The sequence below is a fragment of the Cnephaeus nilssonii genome, assembly GCF_951640355.1.
Source record: "Cnephaeus nilssonii genome assembly, chromosome: 14".
Classification (NCBI taxonomy): Eukaryota; Metazoa; Chordata; class Mammalia; order Chiroptera; family Vespertilionidae; genus Cnephaeus; species Cnephaeus nilssonii.
In genome coordinates this window covers 15,417,721-15,436,261 of record NC_137085.1, presented here as the reverse complement: position 1 = coordinate 15,436,261, position 18,541 = coordinate 15,417,721, and the positions used below count along the sequence as shown (strand labels likewise).

The window sequence follows — 18,541 nt, the reverse complement described above, 5'->3', positions numbered from 1 at the left end:
GAAGATCCTAGAAGATTGAGCCCAAGTGTTTTGTTTGATAGACAGGAAAACTGAGGCCCAGAGAATGTAAGAACCTGTCCTGGGTCACACAGCGTGCTGGAATCACAATGGTTTGGGGTTTGGTTTGGTTTATTTTCTTTGTTGTTGACTTTTTTGGTGGGGAGGGGTGGATGATAGAATCACAGACTGTGTGAGCTGGCAGAAATCTAACAAGGGCCCTAACCACCTCCCATGTTTCAGACATGAGAGTCTGAGAAACGGGGTAGAGGTGGATGGGGAAGGTAGTACTTCCTTAAGACTATAGAGTTGGCCTTTGAATCAATGTTTATGGAATCAACATACAACAAATACCATGGATTCTGTGACTCAGATAATCACACATGTGCATCCAGATAGCGGTCAGTGCCCTAAAGGACAAGAACAGGGTGCTACCCAGGAGAATTGGGAGGCCCTGGGGAGACTCCCTTAGGAATGACCGTGTGGCTGAAACCAAAAGCACAGGTGGAGGGTGAATGGCTATAAGGGGGGTTGGGAAAAGGTGTCCCAAGAAGAGAGGGAAGAGCATGTGCAAAGGTCCTGAGGCAGTATTCTCATTTTGTAGATGAGTTGGGAAACCTATTGTTTTTACAGGAAAGAGGCAGGAGGTAAACAACTAACTAAACAAATGAGTTAGTGGCTGAGCTGGTATTTCCGGGACATCTCCCCGGCCCACGCCAGGGGACTTTTAGAAAACCCTAAAACTGGCTGTTTCCTAACTGTGTGGCCTTGAATACACCAGTTAACCTCTTTGAGCCTCTGTTTCTTCATCTCTGAGGTGGAACCCGCTTTTCTGCCCTTGGATCTCACACACATTGCCTGTGAAAGGGCCCTGTGCCTGCTAATCAATGTCAGAGCCCGAGCTTCCCTCCCATGCCTCCTCCAGGGCCTTCCCTGAACCTCAGGTCTGAAGGATCCTCTCTCCACCCCATTGTTTTACCAGAACCCTGCAATTTGCCACTCAGCATTAACTACACTTGGTACATGCCAATGCCCTGCAGCGACCCACCAAGACACATGTGAATGTTGGACAGTGAACTTCTAGGACAGTGATGGGCAACCTTTTGAGCTTGGTGTGTCAAACTTCGCCAAAAAACTGAGCATAACTCGGGTAGTGTGTCACTTTGAGGAAAAAACATTATTTCGCAAATGTTTCATCCTCGGCATGCGGCCGCCTCAGCGGCCACGTGTCATCAGAAATGGCTACGCGTGTCAGTGTTGACACGCGTGTCATAGGTTCGCCATCACTGTTCTAGGACATAAAGAAGGAAGTTAATGAGCACCTACTATGCATCCAACATCTTAGCAGACACTCAGGCAACCCTCACAACCATCCCGCAAGGGCAACCCTGCGTGCCCTTCTTCCCACTGGTTTGAGAAGGACACTGAGGCGCCAAAGGGAGGCCACACTTGGGTGTAGCCACAGTGTCCTCCTCCTGGGGGCTACCTTTTGGTCCATCTGCCCTTGAGCCAGCCCTGAGCAGAGGGCACCCTGGCAGGCAGACACACTGGCTGCCCTGCAAAGCAGTGTTCTTTAAACGTTAGTTCCACATTTCTCTGGGGTAGGGTGTGTTGGAGGAAATGGATTTGCATTGTTTACAAGTGGTGGGCCCCTTCTGGTTTCTGAATTCATTCCATACAAGAACGTTTTCTGGAAATCGGAGGATAGAAATTCACTGACAGTGTCCCTCTCCCAGCTGCAGTGAGTTAATATCCTAAAAGAACATTGGCCATCCCCACTTTTCTGTAGTTTTCTTTCTCTCTTCAGTTTGTGTTTGAGCTTTTACAAGCCAGGCAGTTTTTTGGGAGGCTTGTTAGAGGATTTATTTTTGGTTCTGTTTTTATTTGAAATTCATTTAAATATATACGAGAACAACTAATCTTAGGAAGGAGGACCTGTTATAATAATGTTATGGTCATAAGGAAACCCCTTAACAACAGTGTGAAATTATTATTGGGTGAAATGTTTGCTGTGTGGAGACCCCAATACTCTGTAACTTCCAAATTGGTGAACACCCCACTATCTTGATGTGAACACCCTAAGCCCTTACCATAACATTATTATAACCGGACCACTCTGCCTGTCATTTCTTTTGGCTGAGCGGTTTGTGGCATACTTTAGTTGGCATCCTTTTATTAATTAAGTACAGAAAGTATTGCTTACATTTACATGAATTACAGCAATGCAGTTTTGGAAAGTGTCAGATATATTTAATTAAATAGCTTTTTTGTTTGGTTTTAAAAGTAATATATTCTCATTGTAGAACATTTGGAAAAAGCAGAGAGGTAGAAAGGATAAAGTGATCACTCTCACAATCTCATTGCACAAAATTCATCACTATTACCACACGACTGTAGTTTATTGTGGTAAATTATCTATAGCATAACATGAAAGTTACATTTTAAACTCTTCTGTCTCTGAATTTGATTGCTCTAGGTAACTCATCTAAGTAGAATCATACATTGTTGGTCCTTTTTTGGGATGGCTTATTCCACTGAGCATACTGTCTTCAAAATTCTCCCATGTTAAAGGGTGTGTCGGAATTTCCTTATATTTCATTGTATGTATGTGTGTACCACATTTTGTTTATCCAATCATTCACCGATGGGCATTTGAGTTGTTTTCCACCTTTTTGGCTATTGTGAATAATGCTGGTTGGGCATTGGTATACAAATACCTCTTTGAGTCTCCTTTGAATTCTTTTTTTTTAAAATATATTTTATTGATTTTTACAGGGAGGAAGGGAGAGGGATAGAGAGCTAGAAACGTTGATGAGAGAGAAACATCGACCAGCTGCCTCCTGCACACCCCCCACTGGGGATGTGCCCGCAACCAAGGTACATGCCCTTGACCGGAATCGAACCTGGGACCTTCCAGTCCGCAGGCCGATGCTCTATCCACTGAGCCAAACCGGTTTCGGCTGAATTCTTTTATATACATACCCAGAAGTAAGCTGCTGAATTGTATGCTAATTCTATGTTTAATTTTTCGAGGAACCACCACCCTGTCCAATAATTTTGATGTGTAACATCTATAGTTGAGATCATAGTCTATGTACAATTTTGTATCTGACTTTCTCACTTAATTTTCCATTTTATTAACTATTCTGCAAAAACATTGTTTGTTACAGGTTGCATGGTATTCCATTACATTGCTATGCCACATTTCCCCCCTCCACCCGTTGGATTTCTGGAGCACAGCAAAATATTTTAAATTATGATGATAAAATAACTTGCTTCTGGTAAACAGCCTAATGGTCTCTGTTCATACTTGTTTGAGAAATACTCAACAAAGTTAGATTCCTGCCTTTAAGGAATTAAAAAATTTCTCCTTAGCGGTTCCTGGGGGTCATCCAAGTCATTGGTTTTAAAAGTTCTTTGTCGCCAGGGAAACTTGACTACAAACAAAATACCAGATAAAAGCACAGTGTACAGTGTAATAGCAAGCAGATAAAAGGAGCGAAGACCTAAGAAGGGTAGATAGGGGCTCAGAGATTTGCTCTCTCAACCTTCGCTTCTCCTCTCTGAGGGAGAGTCTGGGAGATCTAGGGAGATTCTGGGGTTCTCTGGCACACAGTTTGAAAACCACCAGTCTGATCCAGCACTTGAAAGATGGGTAGACATCTTGAGAAAGAGGGACTTGCCTGGGGTCAAGTTCATTTTTGTACACTTATTAATTTTCATCTCAACACAAAGCAGCCACTGCCGGCATGTTGGAATCACTTTGGGAGCTTGTTAAAAATACAGGTTCTCAGAATTCTTCCTTCATCTCCAAAACGGGGGATGTGGATGTGACCAGGACTGGAACCCCCAGCTCCACAGTCCACACTGGCCTCTGTGTGGTGCTCGCCATTCCAGCTCCCTGCATTTACAGGTGCTTGCCCTTCGACCCCACCCACGGAACTCCTACTCATGCTTTGAGGCCCAGTTCAAAAATAGCCTCTTCCTCTTTGAAGCTGCACAGCCCCATGCAAAACCGCTGACTCCCTCCTCTGTGGCCCCAGAGCACAACATGGGACATCCGTCTCCACTCAGACTTACTTCTTTCTGCCGTGTGTAATAGCTAATTGCTTTCCGGCCAGGATCCCCGACTAGAATGTTAGCTCCTCTGCATTCCTCACAGTGCCAGGCACACAGTGGGTGCTTTGTGGTTGTTTGTTGACTGGACTTGGATCTGGTACAGCCCCATATTTGGAGGATAAGATAGCCAAGGCTCAGATTGTCAACAACTTACAGAAGGTCATACAGCCCATCAGGGCAGTGCCAAGACAGGTACCCGGTTGTCCTGAGGCTCAGCCCTTGGTCCTGCCCAACTGGCAAGGAGAGCAGCTGTCTGGTCTGAGCAGGGAGCACTGGCCCCCGCTGCCTTGTCTCTGAGTCCCGCAATAGCCCAGGTTGTCTGAAATCCAGAGGGCTCTGCCTGGTTTGTGAATGGTGTATCTGTTTGGTTGTCTGGAATTTACTTTATAAACTTTAGATCATAGTCTGTGTATAATTTCGTATCTTTCATATACAGTAGGGGATACTACATGAGCACCACCTGGACTGAGCCAGTGTGCAGATGCTAAGAAAGCAAGTCCAGTGGGGTGGGGTCAGCCAATCAGCTCTCCAGGATGCAGAGTCTGGGGTGGGGGCCAGCCAGCATCATAGCCAGAGGTGGCTGCTGCAAACCCTCCTGTGATCCCAATTTGCAATCAACAACTAATGCTTTTCTAATTAGTATACTGGGAGCTAACATTGTTTTTCAGTTGGGGAAAGAAGTGACTTGTGTATTATTATGAATATCACAATGGGCTCACACTGCTGAAATAAAAGTATTCATGATATCTATGTATTTATGATGTGTGGGTGGGTTAAAGTAGCTAGTATTCACTCCCATCCTTGCATGAAGATGGGATAGGGTCCCTTATGCAGTACCAGCCAGGAGCTCCGGGTTCTGTGGCATAGATGGGAGACAGAATCCTGCCCCTGGAACCCTAGCACTTGCCTCCACAGGGGTGCCTGCCCTTCATAGTGCTGTGGACTCCTTTCACATCTGATGAAGCCTGCAGACAGACCCCTTCTGAGAATGTTTCAAAATGGAAAAATAAAATGGGATTATAGAGGAAATGAGTCATATTGAACTATATAGTTATAATATTAATGAATTATGTTCATTATAATTTCAGCTCAAACTTAAGTTGCCTCCTCATCTGTACAATGGGGATGATTCCAGTATTTACCTCACAGAATTTAGTGAGACTTGAATAATGAGTGTAAAGTGCTTAGAACATGGCCTGGCATGTAGTAAGCGTTCAATAAATGGTAGCACTTGCTGTTGTTGTTGTTGTTGTTATTATTATTATTATTATTAAAGGTATAGATTTCTGCTCTTCAGGAGTTCACAATTAAAGATAGAATGAAAGGTGTAGGACTACAGCCCGATGAAGGGCTAGAGAGAGTGAAATGGCTTCTGGCTAAGAGTGCACCATGCTTTTGTGTCAGCCCGACTTGGGTCAGTTCTGGCTCTGACCTTAGCTATCTGAGCATGGGCAAGAGATATCCCCTCTCTGAGCCTCGGCTTTCTCCCCTGTAAAATGGGGACTCTGGTAGAATCTACTTGACAGGGACACTGTGAGCTACACCTCCTTCCCTCCCATCAGCCAGTTAAATCATATGTCCCTCATTAGCCACATCTCCCTCCTTCACTTTCTGCACCTCCCCTCCCCAAGTCAGTCCCTAACTGCCAGTGAATCCAGCGGATTGTGTAGCTGCTCTGTTACAACCTCAGCAGGGTTGCAGGGCTGCTTGGCACCCTGTGTCCTGGTCCCTGGTCAGTGTCCTCGTCTCTTGTCTCTCAGTGCTCATGGCATCTGCTCCTCACCTGGGTGGCTCTCAGGCTGCTAGCCCCACCTGCTCTCATCATGCATCACCTAGCTTCCTAGTTCATAGGAAAAGTGAGGCCAGAGAGAACAACACTCTGAACTTCCTTCTCACTCCTTTAAAATGTGACTGAATGTTCACCCATCGTTGGGACGTAAGGAGAAAACACTTCTACAGGACAATGGGAAAGTGTTCTTGCCTCTGCTTCACTTTCCTTTATTCTTGCAGGGCTCTCATGATGAGGAGGGTAAAGGTTTTATAGGGAAGTGGGTAGACTAATATCCAGAGAATATGCTACTCTGTGTAAGATGGATGGAGTAGGTTATGCTGCAGTAACAAACAACCCCTAAATCTTAGAGGGCAAATCCACAAAAGTTCATTTCTGATTTTAATTAATATGAGCATCCTGGATCAGCTGGGGGCTGTGGTCTTCATTTAAGGAGCCAGGCTGATGGAGCAATCACCTTCTTTTTTTTTTTTGGTAGATGAAGGCTACTTTTATTAAATGACTGAACCATGTAATTGCCAAGGCCACTATGTACTGGTGTACAGGTAAGAGAGGGGAAGCTTTATTTCTTGGTCTCTTCCTCCTTGGACAGAATCTTGATGATCTCCTCCTTCTTGGCATGGAACCGCTCTTCACGGCGCTTGCAGGCTTCCTTGGTCTTAGACCTGCGGGCCTCGGCCTGGTCAGCCAGTAGCTTCTTGCGAGCCTTGTCTGCCTTCAGCTTGTGGATGTGGTCCATGAGAATCCGCTTGTTTTTTAACACGTTACCCTTCACTTTGAGGTACAGGCTGTGGTACATGTGGCAGTCAATCTTCTTAGATTCGCGGTATCTTCTGAGTAGCTGGCGAAGAATTCTCATCCTCCTCATCCAGGTTACTTTCTCAGGCATTCGAGCATTGGCAGTACCCTTTCTCTTACCTATGCCCATATGCCTGCCCTTCCTGTGGGCCAAGGTGTTTTTCCGGCATCGAGCCCGGGAATGGACAGTCACAGGTTTTCGGATGATCAGCCCATCTTTGATCAGCTTCCGAATCTGCTGCCAGGAGTTGGCATTGGCGATTTCATTGGTCTCATTGGGGTCCAACCAGACCTTCTTTTTGCCACAGCGGAGGACGCTGGAGGCAAGCCTCTTCTGAAGCCTGAGCATACTCTTGGCTGCTGCCGCAGCGGCGAAAGGAAAGCAGCAATCACCTTCTTGAATGTACTCCATGGCAGAGAGAAAGAGAGCCCTCGAAGGTCTTTCACTGGCAATGAAATGCTAGTCACGTGGTCCTATCCAACCACAAGGAAACCAGGAAATGACACCCTCCTGTGAAGGTGGAGAGCCGGAAATGTGTGGTAGTACATTAGGAGTACCCCAGGTAGAGTATTCCCCCTGTGCTTAGCATGCTAACATCAACTCGGCAAGCTGCTGCAGTCACCAACCTGGTTGCACAGACAAAACAGTCTCTAGGCTTTCCACTGACTGCCGAGAAACCGCATGGAGAGAGGACAAAGTCCAAAGCCACCTCTCAGCCCCAAGTGCTCAGCAGAGGAACAACAAGGCACCGACAACTGCCAGTGTCTCACAAAGAATGCAGCAGCCATGAAAAGAGAGCAGGTGATACTGCCAAGAGCTCTAGGTGCTAGACCCGTGGGGAAGGCAGAGGCAATGGGGTCCAATCAGGGTTTCCACACTACATTTTCCAGAACAGACCCGTGTGATGTTTCCTAAGTGGGGCACATATTTTGGTGTTTTTACTCCATTTCTGAGCTATTTTATGTCTGTGTTTGAGTGAGTGATGTTCTGAATTGAATAGCTGCAGTCCACACACAATGCTCACCTTTTTGCTGTGGCATTTCCGTGGCATTCCCCAACGCATTCAAGAGCAGTGTGGGTGGGGAAGGGAAGTCGTGTGGCCACCCTGGCAGTTGCTTCTGGAGGGTTTTCAGGTGGGTCCAGATAAGGGAACTCTGGAAGAAGACCGTTGACTGCAGGCGCCCAGCCCTGTCCCTGCGCTCATCAGTTTCCTGTGCTGTGGTTAAGAGGCAACTTGTCCGGGAGAGATGTCATACCTGGACACCCGTCTCGGGCTCCTCCTGTCATTGCTGAGTGGCCTGGATAGGTCATTTCCCTTCCTTGGTGCCTCAGTTTTCTCATCTGTAACATGAAGCCGTTCAGAAGACTGAGGACATACTTAAGAGGAGAGTGACCTCCAGCCACGTGGGCAAGGTGGCATGTGCGGCTGCCCTCTGAGTCCTCCAGAAGTCCATGGAGCTTAGAGTAGGGAAGGCCTGAATGTTTGGGGGTCACAGGACATTCACCCCAGTTTGCATGCATTTGGTGGCGGGAAAGTTGTGTTCTGGGCTCAGCTTCCCACTAGAGGCCATATTGGCCGATCCTTGTGGACCTAGCAGTCTGAACAGTGCCTGGCACATGATAGGTGCCTATATTAAAGACATATTTATTGAATGAATGAATAAACAAATTAACACATTACTCCCTTCAACTCTGAATCAGTGACGTGCAGATTTTCTGTGGGGCAGGAGGCGGTTGGAGAAAGTCGTGGCTACAGTCCCCAGCTAAGTCACCTCGGGCAAGTCACCGGACTCCTGTGCACGTGGTAAGAGAAGCACCCACCCTGCCTCACAGGTTGTTGTAGGGGCTCCAGCTGGCAGGAGGATTTGAAAACACCTTGTATAAAGGAGACGGGAACATAGTGCACTCTTTGTGGACACAGAAAAGTGGTGCCAGAGCCTGTGAGGTGGAGAGTTCTGGAATAATCATTAATGGGAATTGAATAGCTACAATTTATGGGCTACTTGCTCCAATACCAGGCCCCATGCCAAGCACTTTATGTGACCATCTCATTTACCGTGGTCTAAGAGAGAGGCATTGTTATTCTCATTTTACAGAGCCCAGAAGACTTAAGTGATTGCCCAAGGTCATGCATTTCGCCAACCCCAGGCCTATCTCTAACTTCTATGGGAGCCTGCCTCCTGCCCCATGAGGAGGTGGAGACAGTCCCGTCTCTTAGGCACCAGTGATAATAATACAGGTTGCTTCTTTCTAAGTACCTAGTAGGTGCTAGACACTTTACAGATGTTATTGGTCATCCTTTCAACTTCTCAAGGAGTAGGAATTATTCTCCCCGGTTCACAGATAAGTAAACAGAGGCTCAGAGAGAATGAAATGATTTATCCAGGGTCACACAGCAAGAAAGTAGGGGCAATAGGATTTGAACCCAGAAGACTGTGCCATTGGCCAGCCAGATGGGGGCAGGGACTGAGAGCTGGCCCCTTGAGAGCCTGAACCTGCCTCTGGGAGGGAGGACAGGAAACAGCCTGAAAACTTTCACTTCCGCCATGTGAAATGCTCCTGGCTAGCTCCAGGCCTTTTAGCTGGGGAGGAGAAGGCTTCTTTAGAACTTGACTCTCAGCAGTTCTGATGGTAGCTGGGTAAGCCTTGGATTAGGCAGTCCTTCTGGTCTCCACCCAAAGCCACGCTCTCCTCTCCTGACTTCTCCACCAGAGCCTCATCACGTGCCTGCGGCTCAGGAAGCACCAACAGCTCCCCTGTAGGGAGTCTCCACCTGGAGTCTGTGGCTGGGTGTGAAAGGTGATATGAACCCCAGAACTGGGATACAATGCAGAGTAAGACACACTAGTTCAACCGTTCCATCCAACAGAGGGGGCGGGTGGGAATCAACCAGGCGTAGCAGAGAGCCACCTGGGGCTGGTGGCAGAGCAGGGAATAGAACTTCTGTGTGTGCCACACCTCTGTTTGCCTGGCAGTCCTTGGGGTTCTTAGATCACTGCAGCCTTGCCAGCACATGTCTAGGCCTCCTTCTCTCTTCCATAGGCAAATAGGGCCACAAGTGGTCTGATAAGAGCGCTGCGGGGGCAGGAAGGCAAGCTCAGAACCTAGACTGGACCAAAGCGCAGCTTACCCAACTCTGCCCTGCAGCCCTCACGCTGTGTCCTGGCAGCCTTTCTAGTCTTGGCCCTTTTGTTCTGGTTCTCCTGCTTCTGGGCTGTCCCACTCACTCAGGTTTCAGGGAGGTGCCCGTTAAGGACGCCCCGCTTTGCCCTCAATCAGCACACGTCAGACCTGCCCACTCTTGCCTTCTGCTGGCAACTTCCAAATCGGGCTCCACCCTGGTTGTCTCTCTAGGATGTCTTTGCTGAGCTGACTGGCCCCAGCAGGTTCTTCAAACTCAACACATGTAGAAAGGAACTCATCAGCTTTCCTCCACTTCCAATTCCTTCCACTCCATTTTCCAGTTAACAGCAACGCCATCCACTCTCCCACTTCAATCAGAAACCTGGTAACCAGCCCAGGCAGTTGGGCAAACTTCAGTGAGCTTTGGGAGACCTCGGCAGACACAGATTCCTGGGCCTTCCCTGCGCGGTCTGATTGGTTGGGGCTGGGTGGGCTTGATCTCTGTATTTCTCAGGCTCCCAGGTGATGCGTTCACAAGCCACACTTTGAGTAGCACTGGACTGGACTCATGTCTGTTTCACTCCCTTGATCCCGCTGCTCACTATTATTGTTGATATCATTATTGCCGTCAATTTTAAAAGTAGTTCACATGTACTGAAGGCTTGGGTGCCAAGCACTGTACTAGGCATGCATTTAGCCTACGGAGATGTATGAGAACCAGGTGCTATAATAGGTACTTTCACGTGGTACAAAACATACAAAAGTATCCACCCATGGCATGGACATTCTGGTAGAGGAAGAAAGAAATTTAAAATGTAAATAAGTAAACTACAAAAGGAAAGTCATTTTAAATCCAGGAAGTTCTCGCCAAGAAGGTGACATTGATGCCAAGTTTGAAAGATAATTGATTTCATGTAACCCCAGGTCTCAAGATGCCCCTTCCTTCATTTCTCTCAATGCTGCTGTTTCCCATCTCAGTCCCTGGGTTCAGGTCTCCACTCCTTCACCTGGACATCAGCCAGCAGTCCCCTGGCTGGTTTCCTTGGCTAGAGATTTTCCTTCTCTCACCCACACTCAGCCTGCAGCCACCTAATTCTTCTAAATAAAGCAAATCGTGTCATTACCCTGGCCTAATGTCACTGAAGGAGTCCCAGCACCATCAGGATGAGATGCAGATTCCTCAGCACAGTGGGGATTCAAAGCTCCTGGTGATGATTCTGCACGCCCCCCAGCTTCTCTGCCACCTGCACACCCCACCCACTTTGTCTCCATTCTTCAACAGTTCTGAATTAGAACTTGCCAACTGCCTACTTTGTCCCCCAAACTTATCACCAACCCTCCCATTCCGTATCTTTGTTTTGAACAAGGGGAAGCACCTTCTGCCCGTCTTAGGGGAACCCCCTCCATCCTCCCCCAAAGGGTTGCTCTTCCTCCCTGTCCTTTCCCTCCTCTGAATCTCCAAAGCCCTTCTCTCCTTGACTCTGTCTCCTCAAGGCATTCCCACTGCCCGCAGTGTACTCCGGAGGGAGTCATCTGCCTTTTCCTCTAGGACCTCTCTGGCTGTCACCCTCTGGTAAGAAAGGGGTCCTTACACTTACTGACATCACTGCCTCACCCGAGGTTCATTCCCTGACCCACTGCAACCTGGCACCTGGCTTCAGATGTAGAAACAGAGGCACTGAAAAGTTAAGTTACCCAGGATTGCATAGCATAAGAGGCAGAGCTGGGTACGCAAATCCAGCCAGCCTGGCCTCAGGGTATCTGCTTGTAAGCACCACATCTACCACCCCTCATCCACCTCGAGAGGTGGGGATGATGGTTATCCCCGACACAGAGGAGGAAACCAACCAAACTGCTCTGTCACAGGCAAGCATCAGCCAACGTGTCGTTTGTGGCTGCCCTAAATATGTTTAGGATTAAACAAATAGCGACAGCCTACAACGTTTGGTCTGTAGTGTTCTTTGCCAAGAACAGTGAATCCTCGTATCCTCACAGGTAAGCAAGGTGGGGATCTTGACTTCATTTTCCCCAACAAGAGGTTGTTTGGGATGTAAGCCAGGGTGACCCACACCCAGGCCGTAGCCTCCTTGGCCGCAACTCCCAGGCCCTGCACTTGTTTGACTCGGGGTCTGGCAGATGGGCAGATACTGCATGCTGGTTGCTATCTGTCAGATCCAGATCCATGGCTGTTTAGACTGGAGGGGGCCTTAGTGACCCATCGAATGATAAGGTTAGAATGATGAGATTAGTCAGCCCTGCCAGGCACCTTGCTAAGCTCTTACCTGGAAAGCCTCTGGCCTCCTTTTATCAGCAGAGCTATATGGCCAAGGCTCATTTGCTGTGGTTCTCTGCCTCTCACTTAAGGAATAGCCAAAAGTGTGTGCTCCTTTTTGGGGAATCTGAGCATGAGAGTATGTCAGGGAAGGAGGAAGATCAGGTTGGATACTCTAGTTCAATTAACTGCCTTCCAGTTTGCAGGCTCTGTCCAGCTGTGGTTAAACAGCCTGGAGTCCACTGCCTCTAGAATGTCCCCTGGACGCAGCTGAGGGAAAGAGCAATGCCAGACCCACAGCTGGTGACAGTGAGCAAGTCACCGAGGCTGCCAGAGCCTCCCTTGCTCCCTGACCACCAGTGGGGGATCCCGAGGATCACTCAGAAAAGGAGAGGCTGCTTTATAAACTGAAAAAATGGGAGACCCATCTGACCCATGAGCCGCGCTCGCTCGTCAAAAGGACCAGTTTATCTTAGCCCAGCTCCTTATCCTCCAAACTCTGTTATCTTTCCTATTGCATTGACCTTAAGTCCAGATTCATGGATGGATTAATGCAACAGATCTTCCCTGAACCCCTAGTGAGGTGCTTGGTGGTGCTTGGTATTGGGGCAGGGAACACAAGTGAAGGAAAAGGCAGGGCTGTCCATTATCCTGTGGCCCTTGCGCCAGTGTCAGGGGAAGACAGAATGCCCCAGAGAAGGCAGCTTTCAGCAGGAAGGTCCCTGGCCATTTTTGTTTTTAACATAGACATGGAAAAGTCCCATGTGTGATGAGTAAGTGGACATAACCGTGTAACTACTACCCAGCTCAAGAAACAACATGATCAGTCCCCTCTCAGTCCACCCCCCCCCCCCCACCCTGACTTCTAACACCATAGATAGGGTTTGCCTATTTTTGAACTTTATAAAAACGGAACCTTCCAGGGCTTCTTTCACTCAATGCTGTGTGTGTGAGATTCATCCTGTTGATGTTAGCTGTCACTGGTTCATTCTCAGTGCTGTGTGTCGAATCCCAATGCGATCACAAAGGATCTGCTTTTTGGAGTTTTGTTTTGGTTTTGATAACTAACCATGTTTAAAAAGCCATAGCCAGTATTACAAAAACAAAACATTTAGAGTAATATTTATGAATGCAAGCATCATTTATTTTTTTTTTGCTTTCTCTACGTAATCATCTTTGCAATGCTCAAAGTAACTTCCAACTGTGGTTCTTTTGAGACGCTGCAGGTGCACACAGATGATCTACTGATTTACCTTCTCCAAGTATTCTTTGGAAGCAGTCGGACGTGGCTTGATCGTAGGAGAATCCAGGGTCCAGTTTGCTAAGCAGACTTCTCCATGGACTCCCACAAACTGGAATGCTTTCACCAGGCAGAGGCCCACGGGGAGATCATTGGCTTTCAAATGCTTGATGACTCCATTGGGGTCAGCTAGGAAGAGACCTCTTAGTGCAAGACCCGGACCTTCTAGCAGCACACCTTAGTCTCGGGAAGTCTGTTTAGTCAAATCTGACAGTAGTTCGATGTTCATGCGGCCCGAACAGCCATTCTCCCTCAGTGCAGTGATCCAGGCTAGATGGCTACAGTGGGGAATCCGCTGACCCTGCAACAACTTCACAGTTCTCATCATGAAACTCATTGGCTTTGTCATGAAAAGCAATAATCTCTGTAGGGCCCACCAGGTGAAATCCAAAGGAGAGAAGAAGAGCATCAAATATTAGTATTTCTCCCTTAAGTCGTCCAGGCTTAGTTCTTTGAACTCTCCTTTGACAAGGCTGTGCCCTTAAAACAGGGTGTGTGCTGGGTGACCGCAGGAGCACGGGATGAGGAACTAGTGTTAAAAGCAAATTTTGCTCGACTGCAAGGAAACCACAATACATTTGTCGAGCACATTCTGCTAGAAGCAGCAGGCCTACGGGCTGCCAAGGCAGAGATGCCCCCAGGAATGGCCCTCACAGACTAGCCACTGAATTGAGCAACCTCCCTCACCTAGGGGAAGAGGAGGGAGGGGAGGACCAAAGCCTCAGGGAGAATGAGATAGGGGCTGTGGGGGTGGGGCGGAAAGTTGGATCTGTTCCACTGAGGGCCTGGGGTTGCTTTCAGTTTTGGGTGCCCTATTAATGTTCCAGTCCATGTCTCTTGGTGAGCTTATGTGAGTTTTATTTGCCGTGTAGACCTAGAGTGGAATGACTGGGTCATAGGTATGCATTTGTTCAGCTTTGATAGATACCAGCAGGAAGGATTTAAGCAAGTTGGTAGAATTTCCAGACCCTAAAGGTCCTGGTCAACCAGCTCCTGCCCCAGGGGAGGAGCTGTGAAATGGGCTTTGGAGAAGGGGAGGGAAGATGCTGGATTAGGCAGCCCTTAGGGGTGGGGGTGGCCAGTCCTTGGCTCCTTCCTGTGGGGTTTTGGTCCCCTCTTCTTAGTCTGGGGTTTCCAGACTGTACTCCTGAGAGCTGTCTGGGGCTACTTGGGAGGGGAGGCGTAAGGGGGCTTTGAGCTTCACTTCCCTGCTTCGGCCACAGCACTCCGTTGACCTCTGTTTCACACAGAGGAGTTCTGAGAATGACTTCATGTGTTTTTGAGAGTTTTCCTGCGGTGTTTGAAAATGCACTGCTCTAAGGTCCCGTCCAGCCGGAAAATTCTATTTTGGGAGCAGGAGGTGGGTGTGGAAAGGGTTAAGCATTATTCAGCCAAAGAGCCAGTTGGCCTTTTAAAGTTCTTCTAGCTCGGTTTGCAAAGCGGGAGATCTCACTCATAACGTTCTATAAAAATAGTGTTCAAACAAAACAGCTTCCAAAGTCTAAGGCAGCGGCCGCCAACCTTTCGGACCTCACAGACCACCAGTGGCCCGCAGACCACTGGTTGGCGACTGCGGGTCTAAAGGATGCGGAGGCCAGGCTTCACTCTGAGGAACATATAGGCAGCATTTCAGCGACAGTCTTGAGGACATTGTATTTCACCCACCCCTCTACATTAAAAAGTTTATTTTAGTTTAGTTTAGTTTAGTTTGATTTTATATCTCCATTGGCTGTTCCTAATAGTAGTCACTTGGGGTTGTTTGGGTTCAGGACAGTTCCCAGTTTTGCCAAGGAGTGGTGACGTGGGCGGCCTGTGTGTCCCTCTCTGGGGTGGTGGCCTTCCCTCCTCCGACAGCAGGCCTAGTTTGGACCTGTAGTTTCACTTGAAGGAGGCCGGGCTGTTCATGGGCCCAGAGAGAAATATGCTCTGCCTTGGCATGTAGCTCGTAGTCAACAGTCTGATAAACAGCTATTTCCCAGGGCTAGCAGGGAACAAAGCCTCTAGCTGCTCTGGGATTTGTCTGCCCCACTCTTCCTGAAACAGCTGTTTATTCTTTTGACAGGAGTTGGACCACAGCACCTTCCCTTCCTCCCAGCCCTGCCTCCTTCTGTAGAACGGAGCTCAACAGGACTTGGTTATTTTGCCTTTTACTCTGAGGGGAGAGAAGCAGACGATGAGGTATGTGAAATGTTGGAATGATTTACTTCTGTCTTGTTGGGGTCACTGGGGGAACTGAGCAGGCAGCAGTGAGGATCTACCTGGGGGAGGACCCTCGCTCTCCCCTAACCTCTTGCTGGTCCCCCCCTCAGTAGTTCCAGAAGAAGCCAAAGTCCTTCTGTCCCCGGCATGGGATCTAGAAGTGGGAGCTAGTGGATGTTGGCTCAGGGACGTCACTGTAAGTTTTCCTGGATTTGGCTTCCCCTGGCAGGACCTCTCGGGCTGTGGCTGCAGCCTGGGTTTTTTTCTGCAGGACGCAGGGTGATAGTGCAGGGGCCACGTAGGAGGATGTGGAGCCCTCTCCATGCAGTAGACTCTTTGTTTACTTTACCTTATTTCTCTTGGAAAAACCCTTGCACAATGTTGGGGTCATGCAGCAAGGCAAAGCTGGCTGGATCCAGGCTTCAGATTTCAGAAGGGACTCGAGAAAAGATACGACAAGATGTATCTCAGAGAACAGGTTGTACTGTCGGTGACAGCTGGAGTGACACTTAGCCTTGTATTTAGTCTGAGACTTGTCTGTGAGTTTCCTCCGTCTGTGTTTACCCTGACCCTCATAATGAAAAATATAACTGGAAACAGCCTTCTATGCACTCTTTTTTTCCAGGAATTATACCATGTTTCTTCCAATGGGGAGCATTTCCCTATAATGCCCACCAATTAATTTATTTATGTAAACATTTAATTATTTATTTTAGCAAGAAAGGAGACAGAGAGAGAAAGAGAGATTGACTTGTTGTTCCAATTATTTATGCATTCATTGTTTGATTCCTCTATGTCCCTGATGAGGATCGAACCCAAAACCTTGGTGTATTGGGACAACACTTTAGCCAGTTGAGCTACCTGGCCAGGGCCTACGCCCACCAATTTAGAGAAGTTTTTGGATAAAGCAGCACTCTCCCTCTTCAGCTTCAGCAACAGCCCCCTGTCAGGAGCGGGGCCTGGGAGTCATAGGGTCTGCTTTTCAAATTGGCATCTCCTTCTGGGTGAGCCTGCCATCTCGGCCTCCGCTAAAGCTCAGTTTCCTCAGTGAAAAAGCCGTGGCAGTGACCATGAGGAGGGATGGACAGATGGAGTGAGTGAGTGAGTGAGTGAGTGAGTGAGTGAGCAAGACCTGCACCAGGCACACAGGAGATGCCTGGGAATGGCAGAGGAGCCAGTGCTCATCAGCAGGTCAAAGGGGAAGCCAGCCCCTCAGTGAGGCTAGCCCCTGATTGGCTAGCTTTGGGCCAATCACTATGTGATAATCAGGAGAGGCGAAAAGAGAGAATGCCCCAAAGAGACTTGAGTGATTAGTCCATTGTAAGCCCTCAGGTTTTCTAAGAACAGAGTGGTGAAAATGGTGGGCACCGGAGGCCAATGTCCTGGATCTGGACCTGAGTCCCGGCTCTACCACTTTATGCTCAGTGACATTGGGCAAGTTACTTAACCTCTCTGAGCCTCTATTTTCATATATTTAAAATGGGGATAATTCTAGAGTGACTTCACAGGGTTGCTGTGAGGCTTACCTTGAGAAACTGCTGACAAAGTGGTTAGCCCAGAGCCTGGCCTGATTTAGTCTGAGAGCATCCAAGTGTTGTTAGGGCCTGAAGCTTATTCAATTTTCAGGGTCTTCTTTAGAGAAAGAATGAAAAATTGCAAATACAATATTAGTAATGGAAATGGATATAGTTGACCCTTGAACAACAAGGTTTTGAATTGCGTAGGTCCACTTATACATGGATTTTTTCCCCAATAAATACTGTAAACATATTTTTCACATTTTCTTTTCTCTAGCTTATTGTAAGAATCCTATCTAATAATAGACAAATATGCAAATTGGTCGTACCTTCGCTATGCCCACGATTGGCCAGGAGGCGTGGTGGGGGGCGGGACTCGGGGTGGCTGGGGTGGCTGATTGGGCCGGCCAGCGGCGGCGCGAGCTCAGCGTCTGTGCCATGGCTGTGCTGTGGCACAGAAGGGGCCTCTGGGGCAGTGAGCTCACGTCCCACCGTGGACCATCAAAAGCGGGGGAGCTGGGTGCCTGTCCACTCAGGCACCAGGCCTTTCAGAAGCCTCTGCCGCACTGGAGGCTTCTGAAAGGCCTGGTGCACCAGCGATTAAAAGCAAAAGCGTGGGAGCTGGGTGCCTGTCCACTCAGGAACCAGGCCTTTCAGAAGCCTCCGCCGCACTGGAGGCTTCTGAAAGGCCTGGTGCACCAGTGATCGAAAGCGAAAGTGTGGGAGCTGGGTGCCTGTCCACTCAGGCACCAGCGGACAGGCACCCAGCTCCCCCGTGATCGAAAGCGAAAGCGTGTAGGGGACCCTACACGTGCATGATTCAATCATGCACTGGGCCTCTAGTACAGTATATAATACATATAACATACAAATATGTGTTAACAGTATATGTAATTGGTAAGGCTTCCATCAATAGTAGGCTATGAGTAGTTAAGTTTTGGGGGAGTCAAAAGTTATATGCAGATTTTCAGCTGCAGGGGTTCAGCACCCCTAATCCCTGCATTGTTCAAGGGTCAATTTTATTTAGAATATGAGCAGACATATCACAAAAATTACAAAAACTGACAGATACTCCAAATAGGACAAAATCCAGACAACAACATCATAATGAAATAATGTGAAAACAATGTAAAAATGATTAGCATTACTTAAGTGTCTAATGCACCAGTCATATTTTGGCTGCACACTCTTGGGTTGCCTTGTCCGACAGTGATTTTGTAGTATCATTCTTAATAGAGACAAAAGAAAGACAAGCCAGTTTTGCCTCTGGCAGTGGTTAATCAGCGGTTGCTTTTTATTACTGAGCGTTTAGAAAAGTTTCAGCTTCACAACTTGTTATTGGAAGTGCCTCATGTGGAAGCCTTTTGGCAGTTTCTTGCTCAGGTGGCTTCAGGCCAGAGCACCAGACAACTCAACTCTTGATCCT

The 18,541-nt window shown here is 48.1% G+C and overlaps 2 protein-coding genes and 1 pseudogene across 4 annotated transcripts in view; 1 reads left to right on the top strand and 2 right to left on the bottom strand.

Annotated features, from left to right (window-relative positions):
* Positions 1-18,541, top strand: part of GGTA1 (glycoprotein alpha-galactosyltransferase 1 (inactive)) — a 53,891-nt gene that overhangs the window by 12,617 nt on the left and 22,733 nt on the right. The window contains exons 1-2 of one of the 2 annotated variants that reach the window (XM_079789794.1): positions 8,406-8,508; positions 15,462-15,577. The gene's annotated coding sequence lies outside the window, so the exon portion shown is untranslated. Of the gene's footprint in view, positions 1-8,405; positions 8,509-15,461; positions 15,578-18,541 lie in introns of those variants that run through there. The other variant, XM_079789795.1, reaches the window with a different exon arrangement.
* LOC307110602 (large ribosomal subunit protein eL19-like) lies at positions 5,771-8,396 on the bottom strand. Its single transcript, XM_079789797.1, has one exon. The coding sequence runs from the start codon at positions 7,113-7,115 to the stop codon at positions 6,468-6,470; it is 648 nt and encodes a 215-aa protein (XP_079645923.1). The 5' UTR covers positions 7,116-8,396; the 3' UTR covers positions 5,771-6,467.
* Positions 8,521-15,453, bottom strand: LOC307110601 (thioredoxin-dependent peroxide reductase, mitochondrial-like; annotated as a pseudogene). Its single transcript has one exon. The product of its transcript is annotated as a thioredoxin-dependent peroxide reductase, mitochondrial-like (transcript).